We start from the raw sequence: 21,517 nt of genomic DNA on the forward strand, positions 1-21,517 counted from the left end.
GAGTGTTGATTGTAGAGCCAAGCAAGCTAAAGCTGCTAACAATTTCAATTTCTTCACCATCTATATATGTATATTTAATAACATATTTCTAGTATTATAGATATTTAATAGAAGACATAAGAAAGGAAATGAAAGAGAGAAAGGATAAAGCATTGTAAAACAGAGAAAAATTAAAGCTAAAGTTTTATTCACCCCAGGGTCTCTCTTCCATCTCTAATGCATGGATGATAATGAAGATGATACGATTTATGGACTCTAGAATTACTGGGCCATTGTTAGACATTTAGGTCCTGACAGTACAATGATTAAAGAGCTTGATGGCTAACCAAAAGTTGGCAGTTGCTAGCTGCTCCACAGGACAAAGATGTGGCAATCTGCTCTGTAAAGATACACAACTTTAGAAACTTATTGGGGCAGTTCCATTTTGTCCAGGGATGATGTCATGCCTCAGCATCAACTCAGTGGTAGTGGGGTTTTAGATTTGGTAGGATTTCTGCTTTAGGTTCAACAATTGTGTTAATTGGAGTATTCTAGTCTAGAGATTCCAGTTCAAGGCTGGAAAACTAGTTGCTGTTAAGTCAGTTCTTTTCCATTGAGTCAATTCTGATTCACAATGGCCCATGTGTGTCAGAGTGGAACCGGGCTCTGTGGAATTTTCAATAGCTAGTTTTGCAGAAATCAATTGCCTGGAATTTCTTTTGAGGCATCTCTAGATGGGCTTAATCTTCCAATCTTTTGTTTACCAGATGAGGATGTTAACCATTTGTATCACTCAGAGATATCAGTTCAAAATGAATTAATACAAACATACTATTCCCAGGGAGAAACACATTTTTTTTTAAAGTGCTCTCTTACCTTCCACCCCATAAAAAGATCATTCTTCACCTTGATTTGGAGTTTAGCTTCACAAAAAGATTCATTATGTATCCAACAAAACATAAATTCAAATTTCTCTATAACAACAATCTTCACTTTATGAATCTTACAAAATGTCAGGCAGCAATGTTTGAGGAATTATATTTTAGATTCTGTACAAGATCAGAGGAGGAGAGGAAGACTTTCAACCAGGCAGACTGACAGGGTGACAGCAACAACAGGCTGAGCAAAGCAGAGACTGTGAGGCTGGCACAGGACCTGGCTATGTTTAGAGCTGTTGCTCACAGGTTTGCTGTGAATCAAGCGTCAACTCGACAGCGCCTAACAACAACAAATACAAAATAATGAACAATATCAAATATTTGCCTCCCAGTTCTGCAGGGCTAAGAGATGTGACATTTTCACAAGATTTCATGGGATCTTTTTCAGTTTTTCTTTTGGATGAGATTATTTCCTTGAAGGAGAGAGCCCTTGAATCCCAGCCGTTAACAAATTATGATCACATACAGTATGAATGTACCACAACTTCTCAATCCATTCGTTTGTGATTAGACACCTGAACAGTTTCCATATTCTTGTGATGGTGATACTGCTGCTATGAACATTGGTATACAAGTTTCCATTTGAGCCTCAGTTCTCATTTTCTTGGAGTATATTTCAAGCAATGGGTTGAGAGGCTGTGGTACATTCATACAATGGAATACTATGCAGCACACAGGAGCAATGCTTTTGTAAATTACTACTTAACTTAAGAGGGATTGTAGAGCATTATGCTGAGTAAACTAACTCAGTCCCAAATACTGACAAATACTGTATAAAACCCTCATTGTAAAATGAGTATGGGGATTCAAGGCGGGGTTGGTGGGGAGGGTGAAAATAGAGGGGTGTGGATGGGGGGCATAGGGTGTTAATCATAGGGTTGCACAATTTGATGGGTGGGTGGGGTGAAGGAAATGGGAAGGATCTTTTGTGAAAAACAATGTATTCAAACTTTGTAAATAAATCAGAACACACACAAAGACAATGTACAGAAATGATTGTATAAACCTAAATGTAAATGAGTGAATAATTGTATAAAAGTGAATGATGATATAAATAATAATACATTAAAAAACATTTAAAACCACACATACACACAAAGATTGAACACAGTGTGTATGGGATCACGGGAGAGATTCAAACAGAGTAGGATTAGGAGTGAAAACCAATGAATGTTATGCAGTTTCTTTATCCTTCTGGGGTGGAGGGAATAATATATGGAAATAAACTTCAAATAGCCACTGATCAAAATATTTACATATAATATCAAATAAAGTAATAAATGTTTTTATGTACAACAATATCAGGATGGGACACAAAACCCCCACACTCTCAATCTCATGTACTACTAAAGTTCACCGTAAATTATGTCAGTTTTCTTGTTTATAGTCACACAGATGGCTAACATCACCTCTAAGATTCATTCCCCCCAAAAAAAGAAAAAAGATTCATTCCCGCGTAAATGTACCACACAAAAAGGAACAGTCATTTTTCAAAGCACACAAATACTGGTTGCCATGGAAATCAGTTGGTGTGGGCTGCATCTGATTCTGTTTTCAGAGCAGAACGTTAACCACAGGACATTCCAGCTGTGACTCATTGCAACTATGGGCAAGCCTGCTGGTCCGGTCCCGCGAAAACTAAGATCTCCCTGTTTTAAGAGATCTGTAAATTCCACCCAATATGAACAATATTTGAAGCAGAATTAAGTCCACATAATGGAAGCTTCTAGTAATTAAGAAGGAAAAAAATTATGGTTTTCCACCTTGATTATGCAGGCCTAGTTTTGTAAAGCAGTGCTTAGAGGTATATATATATGTTTTTAGAATATTAAAAATATATTTCTATTTTTATGTGGATTGTTAAAAGTTGATATATGTATATTATAAAGTTTATGATGCAGAATATTTTCAGTTCTTCTCTATTGAAGCCCATTTTGGATTTGTTTGGTTTAGAGGCCTCGCCTCATTCCTCCCTGAGTCATCTCAACTACTCTTTGGACTCACAAGAGGAAGGAAACCTCCTGCCTAAGCCGCATTGACTGATTTCAATGTACTTCCTTCCCTTGAGTCTGGCAATTGGCATCTACACAGTCTATTAAACCAGTATTGTCTTCAGACTCCACCTGTAATAGACTACTACCTTCAAACTCCTTTCTAAACTAAGAACAAAGCGGAAGAGACAAAACTGAAGACATATAAAGCATGATTAATCACAAACATAGTGAGTATATGTGTAGGATAAAGAGTTTTGCGGGAATCACTGGGCACTTAAGTTTTAAAGAAACAAGTTCCAAGAATCAGCAACCAACCATATATCTAACTTTGTTCCCTCAGATATTTACAGATTCCAATAATTCTAACAACAGGGATATACTTTTATAATGCATCTTTCTGAATTATTTTATTATTTTTTAAACTTACACTATAATGAAAGTAAATCTTCAATAATTTTGTCATGTATATATAGGAGAATGAGATACATATAAGTTACTGTTTTCCTGTCACTTTTAGAATCACAATGATTTCAAAGAACTAAACAACACAGACCTTTCCATTTTAAATTGACAAATTTCTAGAGAGTGTTTTTCTTGTTTCCTTGAAGTTTTCCTGGAAAAAAATATCAAGTTTCTTTTTGGATTGGTTTTATTTTACTGTAGATGGTCAATTTTCAGAATTTTAAAAAGTACAGTCTACGTCAGGAAAATAACTCAGGGATTTTTATTTTTTGATTCATTAAAATACAAAGAAATTTGGGGGGATGGAAGTTAGGAAGGTCAATTTCTAGAAAAAAAATTTGTAAAAATCCCAAAGGAAACTTTATCCTTTAGAGTTTAATATGTGATTGAGAGAATTCATCTATGATGAGTGAGGATTTTCGATAAAGGAGAAAAGTCAACTATTTGTGGAGAATAAAACTTCAAGCAAAAGGAAAGAATAGAATGAAACTTAACTTTCAGAGAACTGTGGTCAGTGGGTTCTTGGAGTGCCCCAGAGTAAGGGATGTTATTAACAGATCATTTCTAATAGAAGTAGAAATAGATAGATAGATAGATAGATAGATAGATAGATAGATAGATAGATAGGTAGATGATAGAAAATAATTTTCTGAGAGGGGCACACTATTTTCTCTGAAGTCTAATTAGGTTCTGGATTCCAAGTTCAGTTCTAAAATTCATATCCAATACAGTTTTGTGAGAACTATGTACCATCCTAATGGAACTTATCTCACAAGGTTGCTGGCAATGATAAATTAGACAAACTATACTGTAGGATGAGTGTGAGACGCGGCCATGACAATATGCTTAAAATATGATTGAGGACAATTGGGTATAGGCAATGGGAAGCAACATATTTTCCAAAGAACTCAGTCCAAAAAATATCTGTGTGAAATGAAATAGGATGGTTACAGAACACTTGATCTGACTCATATAAAACATTTCACAGAAATCATCTCTCACAGGCCAGACAGGGAAGAAATGATTCAAGTAAAGTGGCAGACAGTCATTATGGGTATATGTTGCTATGGCAACCTGGTTGTGTGTAGAGCCTGAGGAAACCTGAAGAATAGAATACCCAAAGCAAATCACAGCCCAACCTTTGGGGTAAATGTGTGATTATATGGAAGAAGAATAGCTGATTGCAAAAGGAGATAAGGGAGAACAGAATTTTAGCAACCCAGGGGCTGCTGGGGTTATTCTGGTATGGGGAAGTGGATAAGGGAGAGATAATTGGCTCCCAATTGTAAAAGGAAATGTGGTTATTTTCTGTCAAAGCCTTTCCCCTTTTCCTGTCTGGCCCCACCCTGTACTCTCACTGAGGAGTGAGAGAGCTCCCCAAGGGGTGGGAATCAGTAAATTCTTGGGGCATCTCTCAGATTTTCCCCACTCCAAAACCAACTATAACTAGCCCCATGGGAGCAGCCTCCTTAAACTCTTTACTGAGAATTTTTGTTGCTGAACTTCACACAAATCTTGATAAACCTGGAACATCAACAGCTTATTTTAACTTTGCAAAGCTTTTGAAGTCTTCCTGTAAGAACAACGGAAACACTAAACAAGAATCAGAGCGTAGGGGGAATTGCTTCCATTGGGAATGAGAAAAGCCCAGGGAGACAAGTAGAAAATTAAATTATGAAGAGTAAATTAGGCAACCATTGAAAGGGATGGCTAATAAGCACAGCATGATAGACTCATGTGCTCGTCCATGGTCCCAGGAGGCCAAAGTCCGTCCATTAGACACATGGCCATTCTCAGAGCCCCAGAGCACAGGCAACAGAAAAGCCACAGTGCCATGTGCCGGCAGGGTGGAGCAGGAAATATGAAATGCCCATCTAAAATTAAACAATTACTCATGCTGCTGGGCTTGCATGAGAGCAGGAAACCATCTAAAAACCATCTAAAGATCACATTCGGAGTTACTCAGTGTCACTCTGGATTAGAGCTCTGTTTCAAATACAAACCACCTAACCTTTCCAGCTCGTGGCCAGTTGCTATCTCTTCTGGGTAGCATGTTTGCATGCTCATTTCTTTCTCCAAGTTTAGCATTCTAGAACCCACGGAGCTGAATTTGGATTTCTTTTTTTTTTTTTTTTTGTAACATCATTATCTCTTCAAGAGTGTACACAACAAGTCAACTACACTGATGTTTATTCCAGCATTGTTTATAATACTGAAAATATGAAGAGATTTCGAGTGTCCCAGGACATGTAATACACAAAACGTCCCCTGCTGTTGGAGTATGTAGTGCATTGAGTGATGTGCTACAATAAACAGCCTGGGGAAGTGTTCACAAAGCCATTATTGTTAGTTGAAAAATATTATTCCAGAATAGTATGTACAGAATGTTATCATTCGAATCTTACTGTAAATATCTGAGAGAGGGGACAGGAAGTCAACATCAGTACATGTTATTAGGAGTTTTATTAAGTGATGCAATTCTAGGATATAGTATTTCCTTGATTTTTTAAAAAGGGGTTTTTTTTTTACAAATCTTATGCCATGACTGTGTATTCTTTCGTGATCAGATAAGCTTATTATTAAAGTATTATCTTTAGAAACATATTGGCATGACAATGTAGATATGCATTGGACATTTTTTTTTATTTCAAAATCCTATACTGTTTTAGGCTCTCAAGCAGCCAGGTTCTCCCCCACCAAAAAAACCAAAGATAGTGGGGAAATCAAACCAGGGAGCCCTGGAAAAAAGTGGGAAGAGTGCTGTTTCCATGAAAGGCATTACAACAAATGTCACACAAAAATTGTTCATAAGTTAAAAAAAACTGTCCATAAATTATTTAATTAAAACCTAATTTGCTCTATAAATATTCACCCAAATAACAATGAAAAGTAAAAAAATGCCTAAAAATAAAAATTTTCCAGAATGTATTACACCATTTCCATTATCTTTTCTGTATTTCAAGATTATTGCTGTTTCTCTATTCAACCAAACATTTGACCTATTTGCAGCACAGTCTGAACTTTGCACAAAAAATAAGGAAAAACTAGCCCTTTAAAAGTTTTACTAGATGAGATAATCTGCTCCAGCATTAATGTAAAACTGTACTGTGTCCTTAATGTTCCCATTGTATTGTAACCAGTCTTCTATTATTAATGAGACTATATCTTCAGGTGTTTAGGGACTAGCGATCTCTCACAAACATAAGTATCGATAGGCACTGATGGAAGAATAAGTGCTTAATCCCTTCCCTACCGGTAAGTGAGAAGCCTGGAAAGCCATGAGTACTCTCCAGGGTCTACATGAACACTTAGTTCCAAGAACCATACCCTTCCCTTTGACAACTCTCCCGCTGCAATGAAACACTACACATTCTCATGTGTTATTCTCCATCCTAGAAGTCTCACCATCTGCTACAGATGAACTCAGGAGTAAAGAGGAATCTGGTTCACTGAGTAATCTCTGGAAATAGGAAGGGGGAGAGGGAAAGGACAGTTATCCAAGCTTTTTCCTACTCAGGAAAAGTGGGAGGTGAAATCCTGCTAAATAAATCATAAATGTGGGAATGGGGTGATAAAGATGTGTGGTTTTTCAATTCTGAAACGCTACATTTGGAAATTCTTCTAATTTTAAAAAGCATAAATTCAACAACATTTTTCAAAAGTCCATAACTATTACTAGGTTTTTAAACTTAGCATTCTGAGCAAGGCATTGTTATTCATGCTGTATGCTTATTCAGTGGTAGACTGGACCTTGTATACTAAACGCCATTGCTCTGAGGAGCAGAGCAAGGTGAGGACAGCCCAGAGAGGCAAGGTGGCACCAGAAGTATGTTGTTAGGTGCCATTGAGACTATGGTTAATGGGAACCTTGCAAACAACAATCAAAATGTTGCACCACCTTGGGCTCTCCTCACCTTCTTTACCATGCCTAAGCCAATTGTAACAGTCACTGTGTAATTCCACCTTGAGAACACCATTCTCTGTTTCCTTTATAATCAAGCCCACTGTGCAGTCACTGTGCTGATTCGGCTCATTAGAGGTCTTCCTCTCTTTCTCTGAGGCTCCGCTTTCCCAAGCCCCATGTCTTTTTCAAAGGACTAGTCCCTCCTGCCAACATGGCTGTAGAATATGTGAGACAAAGTCTCACCTTTCTTGCTTCTAACGAGCACTCTGATTGTACTTCCTCCAAGACAGATTTGTTTGTCGTTTTGGCAGTTTGTGGTAAATATGAATACTTTATACCAAAACCACAAGTCAAAGGCATTGATTCTTCTTCAGTCCTCCTCATTTATTGTTTAAATTTCATATGCAAACAAAGCAATTGAAACACACCATGGCATGGCTAGATGCACCTTGGTTTGTAGAATATTTCTAAGTTTAAATTATCTAATGGAATTTTTTTCTAGAAAATTTTTATTTGAATTGTGATTTTAATGAAAGTTTACAGAAAAAAATGGATTTTCATTCATGAACTTTTGAACATTTTCCCTTTGCCCCTCCACTGCTCACCTTTTATTTTTAATATTCACTCATTATTTTTAATACCTCTTGGTCCTCACCACTGGACAAAATGGCAACATCCTGATAGATGGAGAAGTAGTCAATGATGTAATCTTACTTGGACTCACAACCAACACCCTTGGTACTAGCAAGTCAAGTAATCAAAAGACACATTACATTAGTAAAATATGCTGTGAAGGGATTCTCCAGTGTGCTAAAGAGTAAGACTTCAAGTTTAAAAAGTAAGGTGTACCTGATCCAAGCCATAGTCTGTTCAAATACTTGCTATGCAACTGAGAGTCAGAAGAACCGAGGCCTTTGAGTTGTGGTGGTGGAGAAGAGTGCTGAATATCCCCTGGACTGCCAAAGAACAAATAAGTCTGTCTTGGAGAAATTGCAACCAGGGTGCTCCATAGAGTAAAGGGTGGTGAAACTTCATCTCACATATTTTGGCATGTTGTAAGGAGGGTTCAGTCCTTCAAAAAGGGACAAGGTTCAGATCTGTTATTCATCACGCCCCTGAGTCATAGTTGGCTCAACAACATTGTACTTAACAATGGAATTTTTGTTGGCCTTATGGGTAGTTTTGAAATAATATATAGGGCTTCATCTTGATTCTATTCTATATGTTTGATGAACTATTGAGAAGGGAAACCCAAAATTCCTTTTGAAACTAAGATCAAAAGCTCTCTTTTGAAGGCTTGTACATTTGTCTCATTAACAACAGCAAATAATGCAGCTGTAGAAAATCCCTCATGGTGAAGACCATCAGGAAAAGATCAGCATACTTTTTTGAGTTGGGGTTCTGATCTCACTAAAACAAACATCTTTTGTCTGAAATTTTCCCTTCATATTTGAAAAGCACATGTCACTGCAGGCACTTTTTGAGCCTAAATTTCTGGTAAAAGGCCTTTTGTCATTATGATTAATGACATCACAAAGTATTTGACATAATCAACAAAACTATATGCTTCATTTTAAGCTTTTCCAGGTTCAAATCATGCCTAGGAGAGTGCAGGGTTCTATTTGTTATCAAGCACAGAATACATGAACTATACTATATGAACAGCCCATACTGTTGCCACCCTTTATGTATATTTTTGAATACTAGTTGTCCTCAGAATTGTACTAGTTGATCTTTGAATTCTGAGCAAAACACCAGCCTCCTAGAAGCAAACTTCCCCTTAAAGACAGTTCTATGAAACATGACACATCTGTGCAGGACGTAATAAAGGGGCACCTATAACTAGGATCATTGCTGCTAAGACATAAAATCCCATCTGCTTCTCTGCATTTCTCCAACGGCAAATGGGATTTTAACTACCACACTTCTTACATAGAGATACAGAAACCTCAATTTTTTTGGTGTAGGAAAGCAAGGATGCCAGGGGAAGGAGCCTCTGCTTTCAACACATTACAAATTAATCACAGATGGCACTTACTACAAAATGCTTTGGAGAGCAAAAATGGCCCACAATTGTAAGTTTATTTTAAAATAATAACACATGCACACACTCATTGCTGTGCAGTTGAATCTAACTCTTAGGAACCCCTCATCAGGTTCCTGAGGCTATAAGTATTTACTGGAAAAGCCTCCCCAAGCTAACATCCTTTCCACAGAGAAATCCAACTGCTGCTCTTTGTTGTCTATGCCATCAAATTGGAACAGACTCATAGCTGACACATAGGGGGTTTTCAGAGGGTGAGAGACAAAGTTCTGAGATGCTGAAAGGAAAATCTGAAGCCTGAATTCAGACTTAGGTTCATACCAGAAGAATATGGGATACTTTTTTTTGAGCACTCAATATTATAACTTTATGAATAAGTACAATGATTACTGTCATTTTTACGTATTAGGAAACTGTGGTATGGTGAGGTTAAATTATTTGCCCAACATCACAGCTAGTGAGGAGAAGCCAGGATTTGAATCCAGGCTTAAGACTCAAGACTTTGGTTACACAGACCTGAGTGTGAAATATGACTTCACTACTGCCCAGTAGTAGAAAGATCTTGGCTATTGTTACTTTCCTTATTTGAGTTCCAGTTCACTTGTCTGTTAAATAAGCATAAAAATATTCATTCCTGTAACAATATCTGTAAAAGTGTCCATGATCATCCTAGCCTGTTTTCAGAGGGAGTAAATCACAAGGGGAGGAGGGAGATAGACCACCTTTCTCCCATGGAGCAGCTGGTAGATTTAAAAAGTGTGTATTTTGTTTGGCAGTTTATCTCCTTACCACTAAGTCACTAGAGCTTCCTTTGGGTTAACAAGGTCTAGGAATATGTTAGTCTAACAAGATTTTCCCAATGACTCTGGAAAGCAGCCAGATTTAGTAGACAGCCACAGGGACTTCATCTTCCAACATATGCTTCCTCTGTAGAGAGAACAATATTTTCACAAAAGAAATATACGAATGCTAGTATGTCAAAAAAGAGCTGGATAGGGAAAGGAATTAGATGTCACGGACAGAAAGAAGCCTAACATTTGGTGAATATGTTGTAGGATTCCATATCTGAGAAAACAAAGAAAGTAGTAAAGCGTAGTGCTTCTCCCTGCTGTCTGGGCTGTTGAGGTGAAAGTGACCAACAATGATAGGAGATTGCAATCCATGTCTTTCGGAGTCTGTGATGACTATCACAGGCCTTGGTCAGAAGGAGTCATTTTTAAAAAATTCAAAAGGAGATATGAGACTATGGATCAAAAAAGAAAAGAGTAGAACAACAGTGAAAAACAAAGGGAAATTCAATAAACTAGAAAACTCTAAAAAATAAAATTCTGAACCAGTATAAAATAAAAATCTTACTTAAAAAAAATTAAATTCTGGCCCTTTCCAAAAAAAGATGGAAATTCTGAAGCACTCAATCTACTAAGAAGCCTTCGGGTTACACAGGACTTTCAACTGTTTTATGGACATTAGTACAAAATCAATTAAACTTTACAAAACAACCCAGTTAATGAAAATGGTGATATTTTAAAGCTCACATTGTTGTCGTTGCTCTTAGTCACCATTAAGTCAATTCCAACACATGAAAAAAGCTTTAAGGCAAAAGGAAGATCAAAATCTGGGCTGAACCTATGCTTAAGGAATATGGCATGTCATGAGAAAAAGGAAGTAGAAAAATGCCTTATTTAATATTGAAATGGAAGAGTTATTAATTAGTAAGAGGATATTAAAGTGCAGTCTAGAAGATAAGACAGCAGACTCCTTTACTGAATTTTGCCATGCCTGAGGAATTTTTCTGTCATCCTGAAAGGCACAGAACTAATTTCATAACCCTTGTGAACTCATGGGTATTTAAGAAACGTTTGACATACCAGCAATACTCCTGCCTTTGCTCAAAGAGCCGGATGGCGCCCACAATCATGCCCCGTGAAGAACCAGGACTCGAGAGCTTGACCTCACTGCTTCAGGCCAGAGCTGGCTACCTGTCCTGAGGGACACCCGACCATAGAGAGCCTACCGATCCAAGCCTTTCCTGTCGAGTTCAAAAGGAATATCAGAGATGATGAGGATGGCACAGGTTAGGGCAAGATTCAGATCCATGTTCCTAGAGTTGCTATGAAGTGTGGTTGACTTGATGGTATTTAACAACAGACTATTTTTAGAATCTTTCACCAACCAAGGCACATTTTTGGTTGGTTGTAAACTCAGAGGTGGGACTGCAGAAACTCAGAGGAAACTTTTTAAGGAGAAGGTTCCGAAAGTAGTGCACATATGTAGGGGAAATGGCAAAGGACATAAAAAGAAGAGTGGGCAATCAGTCCTGATGTGTTGGTTCCTGGCTCTCTCTTATCTTTTCAGTTAATTTCTAAACTGCTTCCTAAACAGCTTTAATTAGAGAGGAAAATATGATGTGGTGACATAAATTGAATTTTATCTTCCACAAAGTTCATCAAAGTCCCAACTTTAATGAATGATTCTCTCTTGTAACCTGGGGACTTCCCATAAAACTAGAAGGATAAGCACCTGATAGCATTGTTCAAACATATTTGGCAATGACCGGGTTAGGTAAAGTATTTCGCCCAATTCTAAAGGACACATTTTAGGGGAAACTGACATACAAGAAAGAATGCAGAAGAGGGTGTCCAATGAAAGCTTGTCATTTACACAAGTTAATGGAACTGAAGTATAAAAGACTGCGGCAAAGAAGCCCTGCTTTACAGGGCTTGCTCCAGAGATGTTGTTATTGTTATGTGCCATTGAGTTGCTTGCAACTCATAATGACCCTATGTATAATTCTGAACTCTTGTTCTATCCAGAGCCAATCTTACTGTCTGACGCACCTAAATCCATTACCCCAGTCACTGAGTCAATCAATCTTTTTGAGGGTCTTCCTCACTTGCACTGCCCCTCTGCCCTTCCAAGCATGAGGTCTTTTTCAAAGGACTACTTCAAAATCCTTTCCTCAAAGAAGCAGTCTGATTTTATCCTCTTGGATAAAACTGTTTATTCTCTTAGCAATCCCTGGTATATTCAATACCCTTCTCCAGTACCATAGCTAACGGCATCACTTCTCCTTCTATCATGCCTAGTCATTGTCCAGCTCTCTGATGCATGGCAAGTAATTGTGAAGACCATGGCACCTTAGTCTTCAGACTGACATTGTTGTTCTTCAGTACTTTGGAGAGTCCCTGACAGCTGACTTTCCCAATGTAATTCATCATTGGATTCCCCGGCTGTTGGTACCAAGAGTGTTGATTGTGGACCCAAGCAAACTGAAGCTTTTAATAATCTAAATCTCTTCAATGTCTGTCATGATGCTACCAATCAGCCCAGTGGTGAAAAATATTTGTTTTCTTGATGTTGAGCTTCAATCCACATTGAAAGCTGAAGTTCTTGACCTTCTGAAGAAAGTGTCCCAGGTCCTCTTCAGTTAAGACTATATTAATTCACCATTCACACCTCTTCCCACTGCAATCTGTCTATTGTGTCCACCATTCTTAAAGCAATGGTCTCACCAGAATAAAAATGTTCTCCAGAGGAAGCTTCTCAACTCTTAACCTTCTTGACCTTTGAAAAGCAGCTCATCTCACCCCAGTAAGAATAGAAAAATTTAACAGAACAGAAAATGACGAATGCTGGTGAGGTTGTGGAGAAACTGGAATGCTTATTCACTGTTGGTGGGAGTGTAAAGTGGTGTAACCACTATGGACGGCAGTTTGGTACTTTCTCAAAAAGTTGTAAATAGAAATACCATTTGACCCAGCAATTTCACTACAGGGAATATACCCTAAAGAAACCATAACTGCCACCCAAGCAGATATATGCACACCCATTATTATTGCGGCTTTGCTTACAATAGTAAAGAATTGGAAACAACCCAAGTGCCCATTAACAAATGAATGGATAGAGAAGCTGTGGTATATTCACACAATAGAATACTACACTGCATTGAAAAACAAGGAACTCATGCAATATTATTAAAAATGGGTGACCATGGAGGACATTATGCTGAATGAATTATCTCAGTCACAAAAGGACAAATACTGCATAGTTAGTGCCACTGTTGTAAAACGGGACTGACATTGAGGTTGGGAGGGGATTGAGAAAGATAGGATAAACTATGTATACTGTATTGGAACAAATGTGAGAGAGAACTGTTTAAAATGTATATATAATTTGATATTATTGTCATGACATGAGTCCAGAACAAAGGCTGCATAGTGTAGTGGACTTAGGGGGAGGGATTGTATAACAATTAAAGAATTTTTCTTTTACTTTTCAAAGAGAAGAATGAACTGAAGGGGAGAGGTGGGCAGGGAGAGAAGTGCAACAATGAATGAATGAAAATAAAAATTCTCTGTAAATCTTAATGAAACACCTCACTTCCTTTCTAAATCTCTCTGGTTTTGCTCATCCTTTTGCAATGCTACTAGGTGTTATAGGTTGTGTTGCTGACCAAATGGCCAATAATTCAAATCCACCAGCATCTCCAAGAGAGAAAGATGGGAAATCTCTTCCCATTAAGATTTACAGCTTTGGAAACCCAATGGAGGGGCAGTATGAGTCATAACTGACTTAATCACAGCGGGTCAGTGAGTCTCACTTCTCATCACATCCATATTCCTGTGAGACCTACCATACTCTCTGGTCTTGCTGCACCATCTCTGTATTGATTTACCCCAAATTTATTGCTTCAGCTTTCCTATTCAACCATCTATTAGAAATCTTCTCTTCTATATAGAGACTTAAAAAAAAAAAAACCAAAAACCAATGCAACCAAAAAAAAACCCCAAACAAAACAAATAACCTTTAAAATAATTCTTAAGATTTTAATTTTTTAATAATTATATGGGTAATAGTGTCTTCCATACTTTGACCAATTACTGTTTTCTCATTGAATCTTTTATTTCCAAATCCAAAGTATTTTGTTTTACCCAGAGGAAAAACTAATAAAGGACAGATTTTTCTTCCCAATGGGATCTTTACCAAGTTATATACCTCTCAGCAAAGTTGGCTACAATATCCACCAAGCACCTAATTAAATCTTCTCATATTTTCAGTTTTATTAATTCAAAATAACTAAGGCCTGGCTACAAGAACAGCCATTCAGTTGGCAATAGGCTAGGTCACTTTTTGAAAATCTCTTTAACTGGAAGTGATTAAAATCATGGAGACTAGATTCTCTGTGTGTGCAGATTTTTTCCTTCTCCTTAAATGGTGATTTGTGTTCTTTCAAAGTTGCCATCATAGAGCAACCACTGTCGCTAGTGCTCTTGTCTTGGCCCTTGGCTTACAAGAAATGGAAACCAGAGATCGCCTCCTCTGGCCAGTGCTGCTCTCTGGAAGGTTGTACTGACCTTTTGGTTCTCATTCAGTATGTTTGCATTTTGTCCAACAATGCTACTCAAGAGAAATGGCATGCCTATAACCTACCGGAGACGTGGCCTCTACAGGATGCCACTGAGGGAACAAGATTTTGCTCTTTTATTTTTTTCACACATTTCAAAGATCTTTTAAAATTACCTGATAGAAATTTTTGGTTATCATTTCACCCCCATGTGAGGCCAAAGAACTGGGAGGTCACGCCCTGCAAATACTGTGTAATCTCATATCCCACCCCAGTCTTTTCTGCCAAGGCCTCTTTTAAAGTCAAGTTCAAAAGCCTTCCTCCTCTTTGTAGCTTTTGTGACACTTTATCAAATCTTTAGTGTACTGTCTTGCATATTATGCAAGGTCAAGAGTGTGTTTGGCTTGTTCTTTAAACTGTAGAATTGCAATAAATGTGTAGAGAAAATATTTAGAAGCCAGTTTGGGATGCAGTTCATTCTCAATAATTAGGATTCTAAAAATCTGCTGTCAAGTCAATGCCAACTGAGAGTGACCCTTCACTGGGGTTTCTGAGGCTGTTAATCACAAGATTTTTCAGACTTTCTTTCTCCAAAGAAGTCACTGTTGGTTTTGTGTACCATCAGGTTAGAACTGACCCACAGCTGACCCCCCAGCACGTTTTCAGCGACAGTAAATCAACAGCAGGAAACTGCCCATTTTTGCCTTGCAGAGGAGCTGAGGGATGGGAGTCTCACGCCCTTGGCATTGCAGTATAGGATCTTACCACTAAACCATCGGAGCTCCCAAAAGGAAACCCTGGTAGATTCAAACAGGTGGAGAATCACAGTCTGTGGATTAGCAAAGCAACACTATAGCTGCAATGTCCAATGAACATCAGTGTCCAGTGAAAATCAGATCAGAAAGCAGGTTACTGGCTGTAGCTGATGAAGTCATGATTAGCATGTAAAACATCAAGATTGCTAGCTTTGGGGGCCATAAATCAAAGCTATCACAAGATTGTGACGTCTCATTCTTCCTCTTAGCTCAGGAGTGATCGCTTCATGCAGGGCGGCTTTAAATGCATAATCACCAAACCATATTCATTGTCAACTGGATCTGCAATCTTAACTGTTACACTTGAGAGCTCTTAGCATTGCATCCATGTATTGAAGTATCTCAATTGGTTGTTGTTGTTGTTAAGTACCGTTGAGTTGCCTGGGACTCATAGCGACCCTATGCACAACAGCTTTGAAGCCTGCCTTACCCTGAGCTATTCTCACTGGCTCTGACACACCTACTACCCTCATTGCCCCAGTTACTGTATCAATCCTTCTCAACCTGGGTCTTCCTATCCTGTGCTGTCTCTCCATCCTTCTGAGCATGATGTTCTAGTCTCCAAGGAAAAATTTGGTTTCACTATCTCCAAGACAGACCTATTTATTTCCATAGTGATCCAAGACTTTTTTCCAGCACCACAACTCCAAGGGCTAGTCTCATGTGGCAACATGCCCAAAGTACGTGAGACAGAGCTTCAACATCTTTGCCTCCAAGGAGTAACTGGATTTCACCCTCTCTAGGACAGAATGTTTGTTCTCCTGGTGGTCCATGGTATGTTACATACTCTTCTCCAGCACTGCAACTCAAAGGCATTGATTCTTCTTCTGTCATCCGTTGTCACTGCCTAGCTCTCCAATTCATAGCAAGCAATTGTGAAGATGATGGCCCGCATCAGGCACACCTTAGTCTCTAGACTGAAATCATTACTCTTCAGCACTCTGGAGAGGTCCCTGGCAGCAGATTCTCCTAATGCAATTCATCTTTTCATTTCTTGACTGCTGGTGCCAAGAATGTGGACTGTGGAACTGAACAACATTGCTGCCTCCTAAAATGGATGAACACTGAACTGTTCTTTGTGGTATCCTCTCTCTCATTGCCATCAAACCAGAATTGACTGATAGCTGGCCTCCCGGTGGGTTTCTGAAGCTATAATTCACATGGGAAGAATTTGCTCATCGTCTGCTGAAGAGGTGCTGCTGGTTTTGAACTGCCAAAAAGGCACAGTCTTTAGGTTAGGAGTGCAGCTCCTTAAAAACTAAGTCGCCGGAACTTCTCATTTTTGTTTTTTCATCCATTCTTAATAGAATTGCTAATGAGGTTAATACAATTCTACTAGGATATTTTCTTTTGTAACATTTTTTATAGTTTAAAGTTTACAAATCTTATTGGTTTCCCATTCAAAGATTTACGCATATTTCATTTTAAGAAATTAATTATAATATTCACACAGAACCAAACTCTTCAAATTTCCTCACTGCGATTCTCATTTTCATTAATTCTTTTGCCCTACCCTTCATAGTGTTCTTAGTCCTAGCCTTGGAAAAATACTCCCCTCTTTATCATATATGGTTGCTTGTTCTAAGAAACAACTACTTCTCTGTTGTTACTGTTCACCATGCAGATCTATCTATTGTTTGGGTGAAAATTAAGCCACAAGGATAAGTACTATTTCAAATTCAATGGCAGGATCAAGTATCATATCCTGGGAGTCTGACCTTGAAATTAAAAGCATTGATGCTTCAAAGTAATTGCAAACAGGATTTCTGAAATTCCCTTAGCATTTTTAAATAAAAATTTAGTTAAATCATTAAGTGAGCTAAGTAGGAAAATATTCTAATGTCTTAAGTGAAGATATTTGTAATTGTATGCATGGATATAAAAGTTAACAAATTTAAATGAGTATACAACTTTTCAATCTATAGCTTTACAATTTACACTCAAGTAAACAAAAATAAATTAATCAATAATTAAAATATTTCCTTAAAGGAGAAGTACTAAGTAATTTTTTTATTCCCTCATATTGTAGCTACTTTTAGAACATAATACTGCATACAGAAGGTTGAGTAATGTTACTGGTTGCCATTATTAATTAGAAACACTCTTTCTGTAGAAATTAAAATGAGCCTAAGTAAAATACTCTAAATCATAAATCAAAATAGCCGGGCATATTAGTTATAAAATTACACCAACAAAATGCAATAACTAAACATTTCTGAGTTCCTGTTTAGAGGACAAACCTAAAAACAGCTGGTAAACAGAGGTATCTTTCTATTTCTGTGTAAAAGAAATAATATGAGGGCAATCATTCCAGAAAATGCACTGAAATGGATAATACTTTACAAAAGAGATCATTCATTTTTTTATATAATTTAGTAGATCAAGTGTCCTTAATATTAAGAAGGTGTGATTAAAAAGGCGTAAAATAAATGTACTACTATGGGTGGTTGGTGTAACACAGATGTGTGGTGTGGGGTTAGAGCTTCAATTCTATAAAGCACGGTTACTTCCAGCTTCAATTGACTCTTTTAATCCTTAAGCACTATGATGTGTTTCACTTCAGGATGTTGTTATGTGCCGTCGAGTCGCTTGCGACTCATAGCGACCCTATGTACAACAGCCCTAAACTCTGCTCTGTCCTGTGCCAATCGCACTGCCTCTGACATACCCATCCTGATTACCCCAGTCACTGAATCAATCCACCTCATAGAGGGCTTTCCCTTCCTGCACTGTCTCTCCACCCTCCCAAACATGATGTCCTTCTGCAAGGACCGGTCTCTCCTTACAACATGTCCAAAGTATGTTAGATGGAGCCTCAGAATCCTTGTCTCCAAGGAGCAGCCCGGTTTAACCATTAAATGGATCTCAGAGGAGAAACTTCAGGATACATACCTCTAAATAGTCCGTGGAGCAGTTTGTGTAAAGTTCTAGGTCAAATGCTAAGAAGGTATAGTTCACAGTGTTGCCACTCGTTGCCTGGATAGTCCAGTTGCAACGCTGGTTCTCCTTATAAGGGTTCGGAAAATGTATACTCTCCAAGATGCCGTACGTTCGATTGACAATCACCACACTCTCACATACTGAAAAAGAGAATCATAATTGTTAAAGTGGGGAGCTATGGTGGCTTAGCGGTAAGGAGCAGCACTGCCAACCAAAACAGCTGCTCTGCTGGAGAATGGTAAGGAGTCTCTTCCCATGCAATGAGTGCTTCTGAAAACTCAATAGAGGGGAAACTATGTGGTAGGTCTCACTTGATGGTACCCAGCAACAGTTGTTAAGAACCACTAGGTTCTTACATATATGTGGTTTGAAATTTTTTACATATATATTACATATAATTATGAAAATCACATATGTCATAATTATTCTAAGAGATATGTTTATTTCCCTTTCTTAAAAAGAAAATCCTACTTTAAATACATGTGTGGTGTTTTTAGTTTGCCAATGCATTTACATATAGTAAAATCTATGAAAGCTAGAATCTTTGATATGGAAACCTGTCCGAGAAGGTAAACTAAAATATTTTCCACTAACAGGAACAACTGAAAAATTATACTGTAACCTTGTTAAACACAGAAAATTTCCAGACTAAAAAAAAAAAATAAGGCAGTCCACTGGATTCTATGCCTCAAAGGTTTTACTTTTTATATGATACAAATGTGAAATAATACTTAATAATAACACTTAAGCAAATTGATAAACTTTAAAACATCATGAAAAGTGAATAACCACGCTAACCTAGACATCATATTCCTGTGAACTGGAGTGGAGCAAAAAATATATCAGTGTTCACAGATTCAATTTGATTTACTTGTTTACAGAAGCATACTAAGCATTCTTTGCTTCTGTTTTTCTACAATATTTTCTCCAATATTTGGAAGGAGCAGAAATTTTGACCTTCAAATTAACAGTTTAAAAAAAGAAAGTACTATGTGAACGCTAAAAATGAATAACAACATGGCTTTGTTCAAGATTCAAAAGTCAGCAAGAAATTCACAACAAAGCCTCCGTTATTCATCCTATTAGTCATCAGAAGGTACCAAGGGGATAGAGGGACCATAAAGGACTTCCAGAGGAATGAGACTCGGAGCTCAATCCAATGGCAGCCTTTTCTAGAGCTGCATTTTCAAGAAGGTCATGCTAACCAAAACCAAACCCATGTCTGCTCTTCAAAGTAAATGCCAAATGCAGTCAAGTTTAAGTCCGTGAACAAAGCACATGCACACTTTTGTTCATTTGTTTCATATTGTCATTGTGATGTCCAATGAGAGAAAATGGGAAAAAATATCATTATGTTGTCTCTGAACAACATGCTTCACAGGTAGATTTCTATGGCATTACTTTCTGACAGGTGATTTTAAGTTTATTGAGAGGTTCTCTTACATTGACTGCCTATAAGGAACAACAAGCTCCCTTTTCTCCACCTCCTCCTTGGAATCGCAAAGCAGCACCCATGTGTGAATGCATCTCCATCCACTCTGGCCAGGCTCGTGTCCATATTGGCAGTGCCTGCTGGGAGCTCGACTGTTTAGAGCATGGCACCAGCCTGACAGCCAGATGCCAAGTGACAAGACCACTGGGGGAGGAAATGACTCCTTCAGCACCTTCTTCAGTGAGGCTGGTGCTGGCAAGCACATGCCTAGGATGGTGTTTGTAGACCTGGAACCCACAGTCAGTGATGAAGTTTGCACTGGCACCTACCACCAGCTCTTCCAACCTGAGCAGTTCATCTCAGGCCAGGAAGGTGCTGCCAATAACTATGCCCAAGAAGATAATTGACTTGGTTCTGGATCGTATTGGAAAACTGGCTGACCAGTGCGCAGGTCTCTGGGGCGTCTTGGTGTTTCAAAGCTTTGGTTGCGGCAATGGTTCTGGCTTCACCTCCCTGTTGATCTATCTGTTGATTATGGAAAGAACTCCAAACTGGAGTTCTCCATTTACCCAGCCCCCCACCATGTTTCCACAGATGTGGTCGACCCCTACAACTCTGTTTTCATCATTCACACCACCCTGGAGCACTCAGATTGTGCCTTCAAGGTAGACAATGAGGTTATCTATGACATCTGCTGTAGAAAGTTGATATCAAATGCTCAACCTACACTAACCTGAATAGTTAATAGGTCAAATTGTGTCCTCTATCACTGCTTCCTTTAGATTTGATGTTTCTCTGAATATTGATCTGACAGATTTCCAAACTAACCTGGTGCCCTATCCCCTCATCCACTTCCTTCTGGCCGCACATGCCCCCACAATCTCTGCTGAGAAAGCTTACCATGAAGGGCTCTCTGTAGCAGAGATTACCAATGCTTGCTTTGGGCCAGCCAACCAGATGGTAAAATGTAACCCTCGCCATAGTAAATACATGGCTTGCAGCCTGTTGTACCATGATGTAGTTTCCAAAGATGTCAACGCTGCCATAGCCACCATCAACACCAAATGTACTATTCAGTTTGTGAATTGGTGCCCCACTGGCTTCAAGGTTTGTATTAATTACCATCCTCCCACTATAGTGCCTGGTAGACACCTGCCCAGTATATGACAAGCTATGCAAGTTATGCATGCTGAATAACACCACAGCCACCGCCGAGGTCGGGGCTCGTCTGGACCACAAATTTGACCTGATATATGCCAAGCGTGCCTTTGTTCACAGGTACGTGGGTGAGGGGATGGAGGAAGGAGAGTTTTCTGAGGCCCATGAGGGTATGGCTGCCCTTGAGAAGGATTATGAGGAGGTGAATGTGGATTCTGTTAAAGAAGAGGATGAGGAAGAAGGAGAAGAATACTAAAGTTAGAATGTCACAAAGGTGCTGTTGTTACAGGAAAGCTTATTCTGTTTTACACATTGAAATGTTGTGGCCTGATCAGTCCATTTGTATGCAGCAGTGAACGCACGCCGCCGCCAGCCGGGGGAGCGCACCCCGCCGCCCAACGGGGGAAACGCACGCGGCCGCCCGCCAGACTGGGGGAACGCCGCCGCCAGACCGGGAACGCCGCCGCCAGACCGGGGAATGCCGCTAGAGGGACCCGGAAGAGACCC

General features: G+C 38.8%; 1 protein-coding gene and 1 pseudogene across 1 annotated transcript in view; one reads left to right on the top strand and one right to left on the bottom strand.

Moving 5' to 3' along the window:
* The window catches only part of LOC102869221 (cubilin-like), a 396,294-nt gene that overhangs the window by 248,195 nt on the left and 126,582 nt on the right, over positions 1–21,517 (bottom strand). The window contains exon 27 of the mRNA XM_006894323.1: positions 18,373–18,560. Within this exon, the coding sequence (XP_006894385.1) occupies positions 18,373–18,560 (188 nt within the window). The remainder of the gene's footprint in view (positions 1–18,372; positions 18,561–21,517) is intronic.
* Positions 19,934–21,266, top strand: LOC102852539 (annotated as a pseudogene).

This window comes from Elephantulus edwardii, unplaced genomic scaffold (genome assembly GCF_000299155.1).
Source record: "Elephantulus edwardii isolate Elephantulus edwardi_28Jun2011 unplaced genomic scaffold, EleEdw1.0 scaffold00139, whole genome shotgun sequence".
NCBI classification, from domain to species: Eukaryota; Metazoa; Chordata; class Mammalia; order Macroscelidea; family Macroscelididae; genus Elephantulus; species Elephantulus edwardii.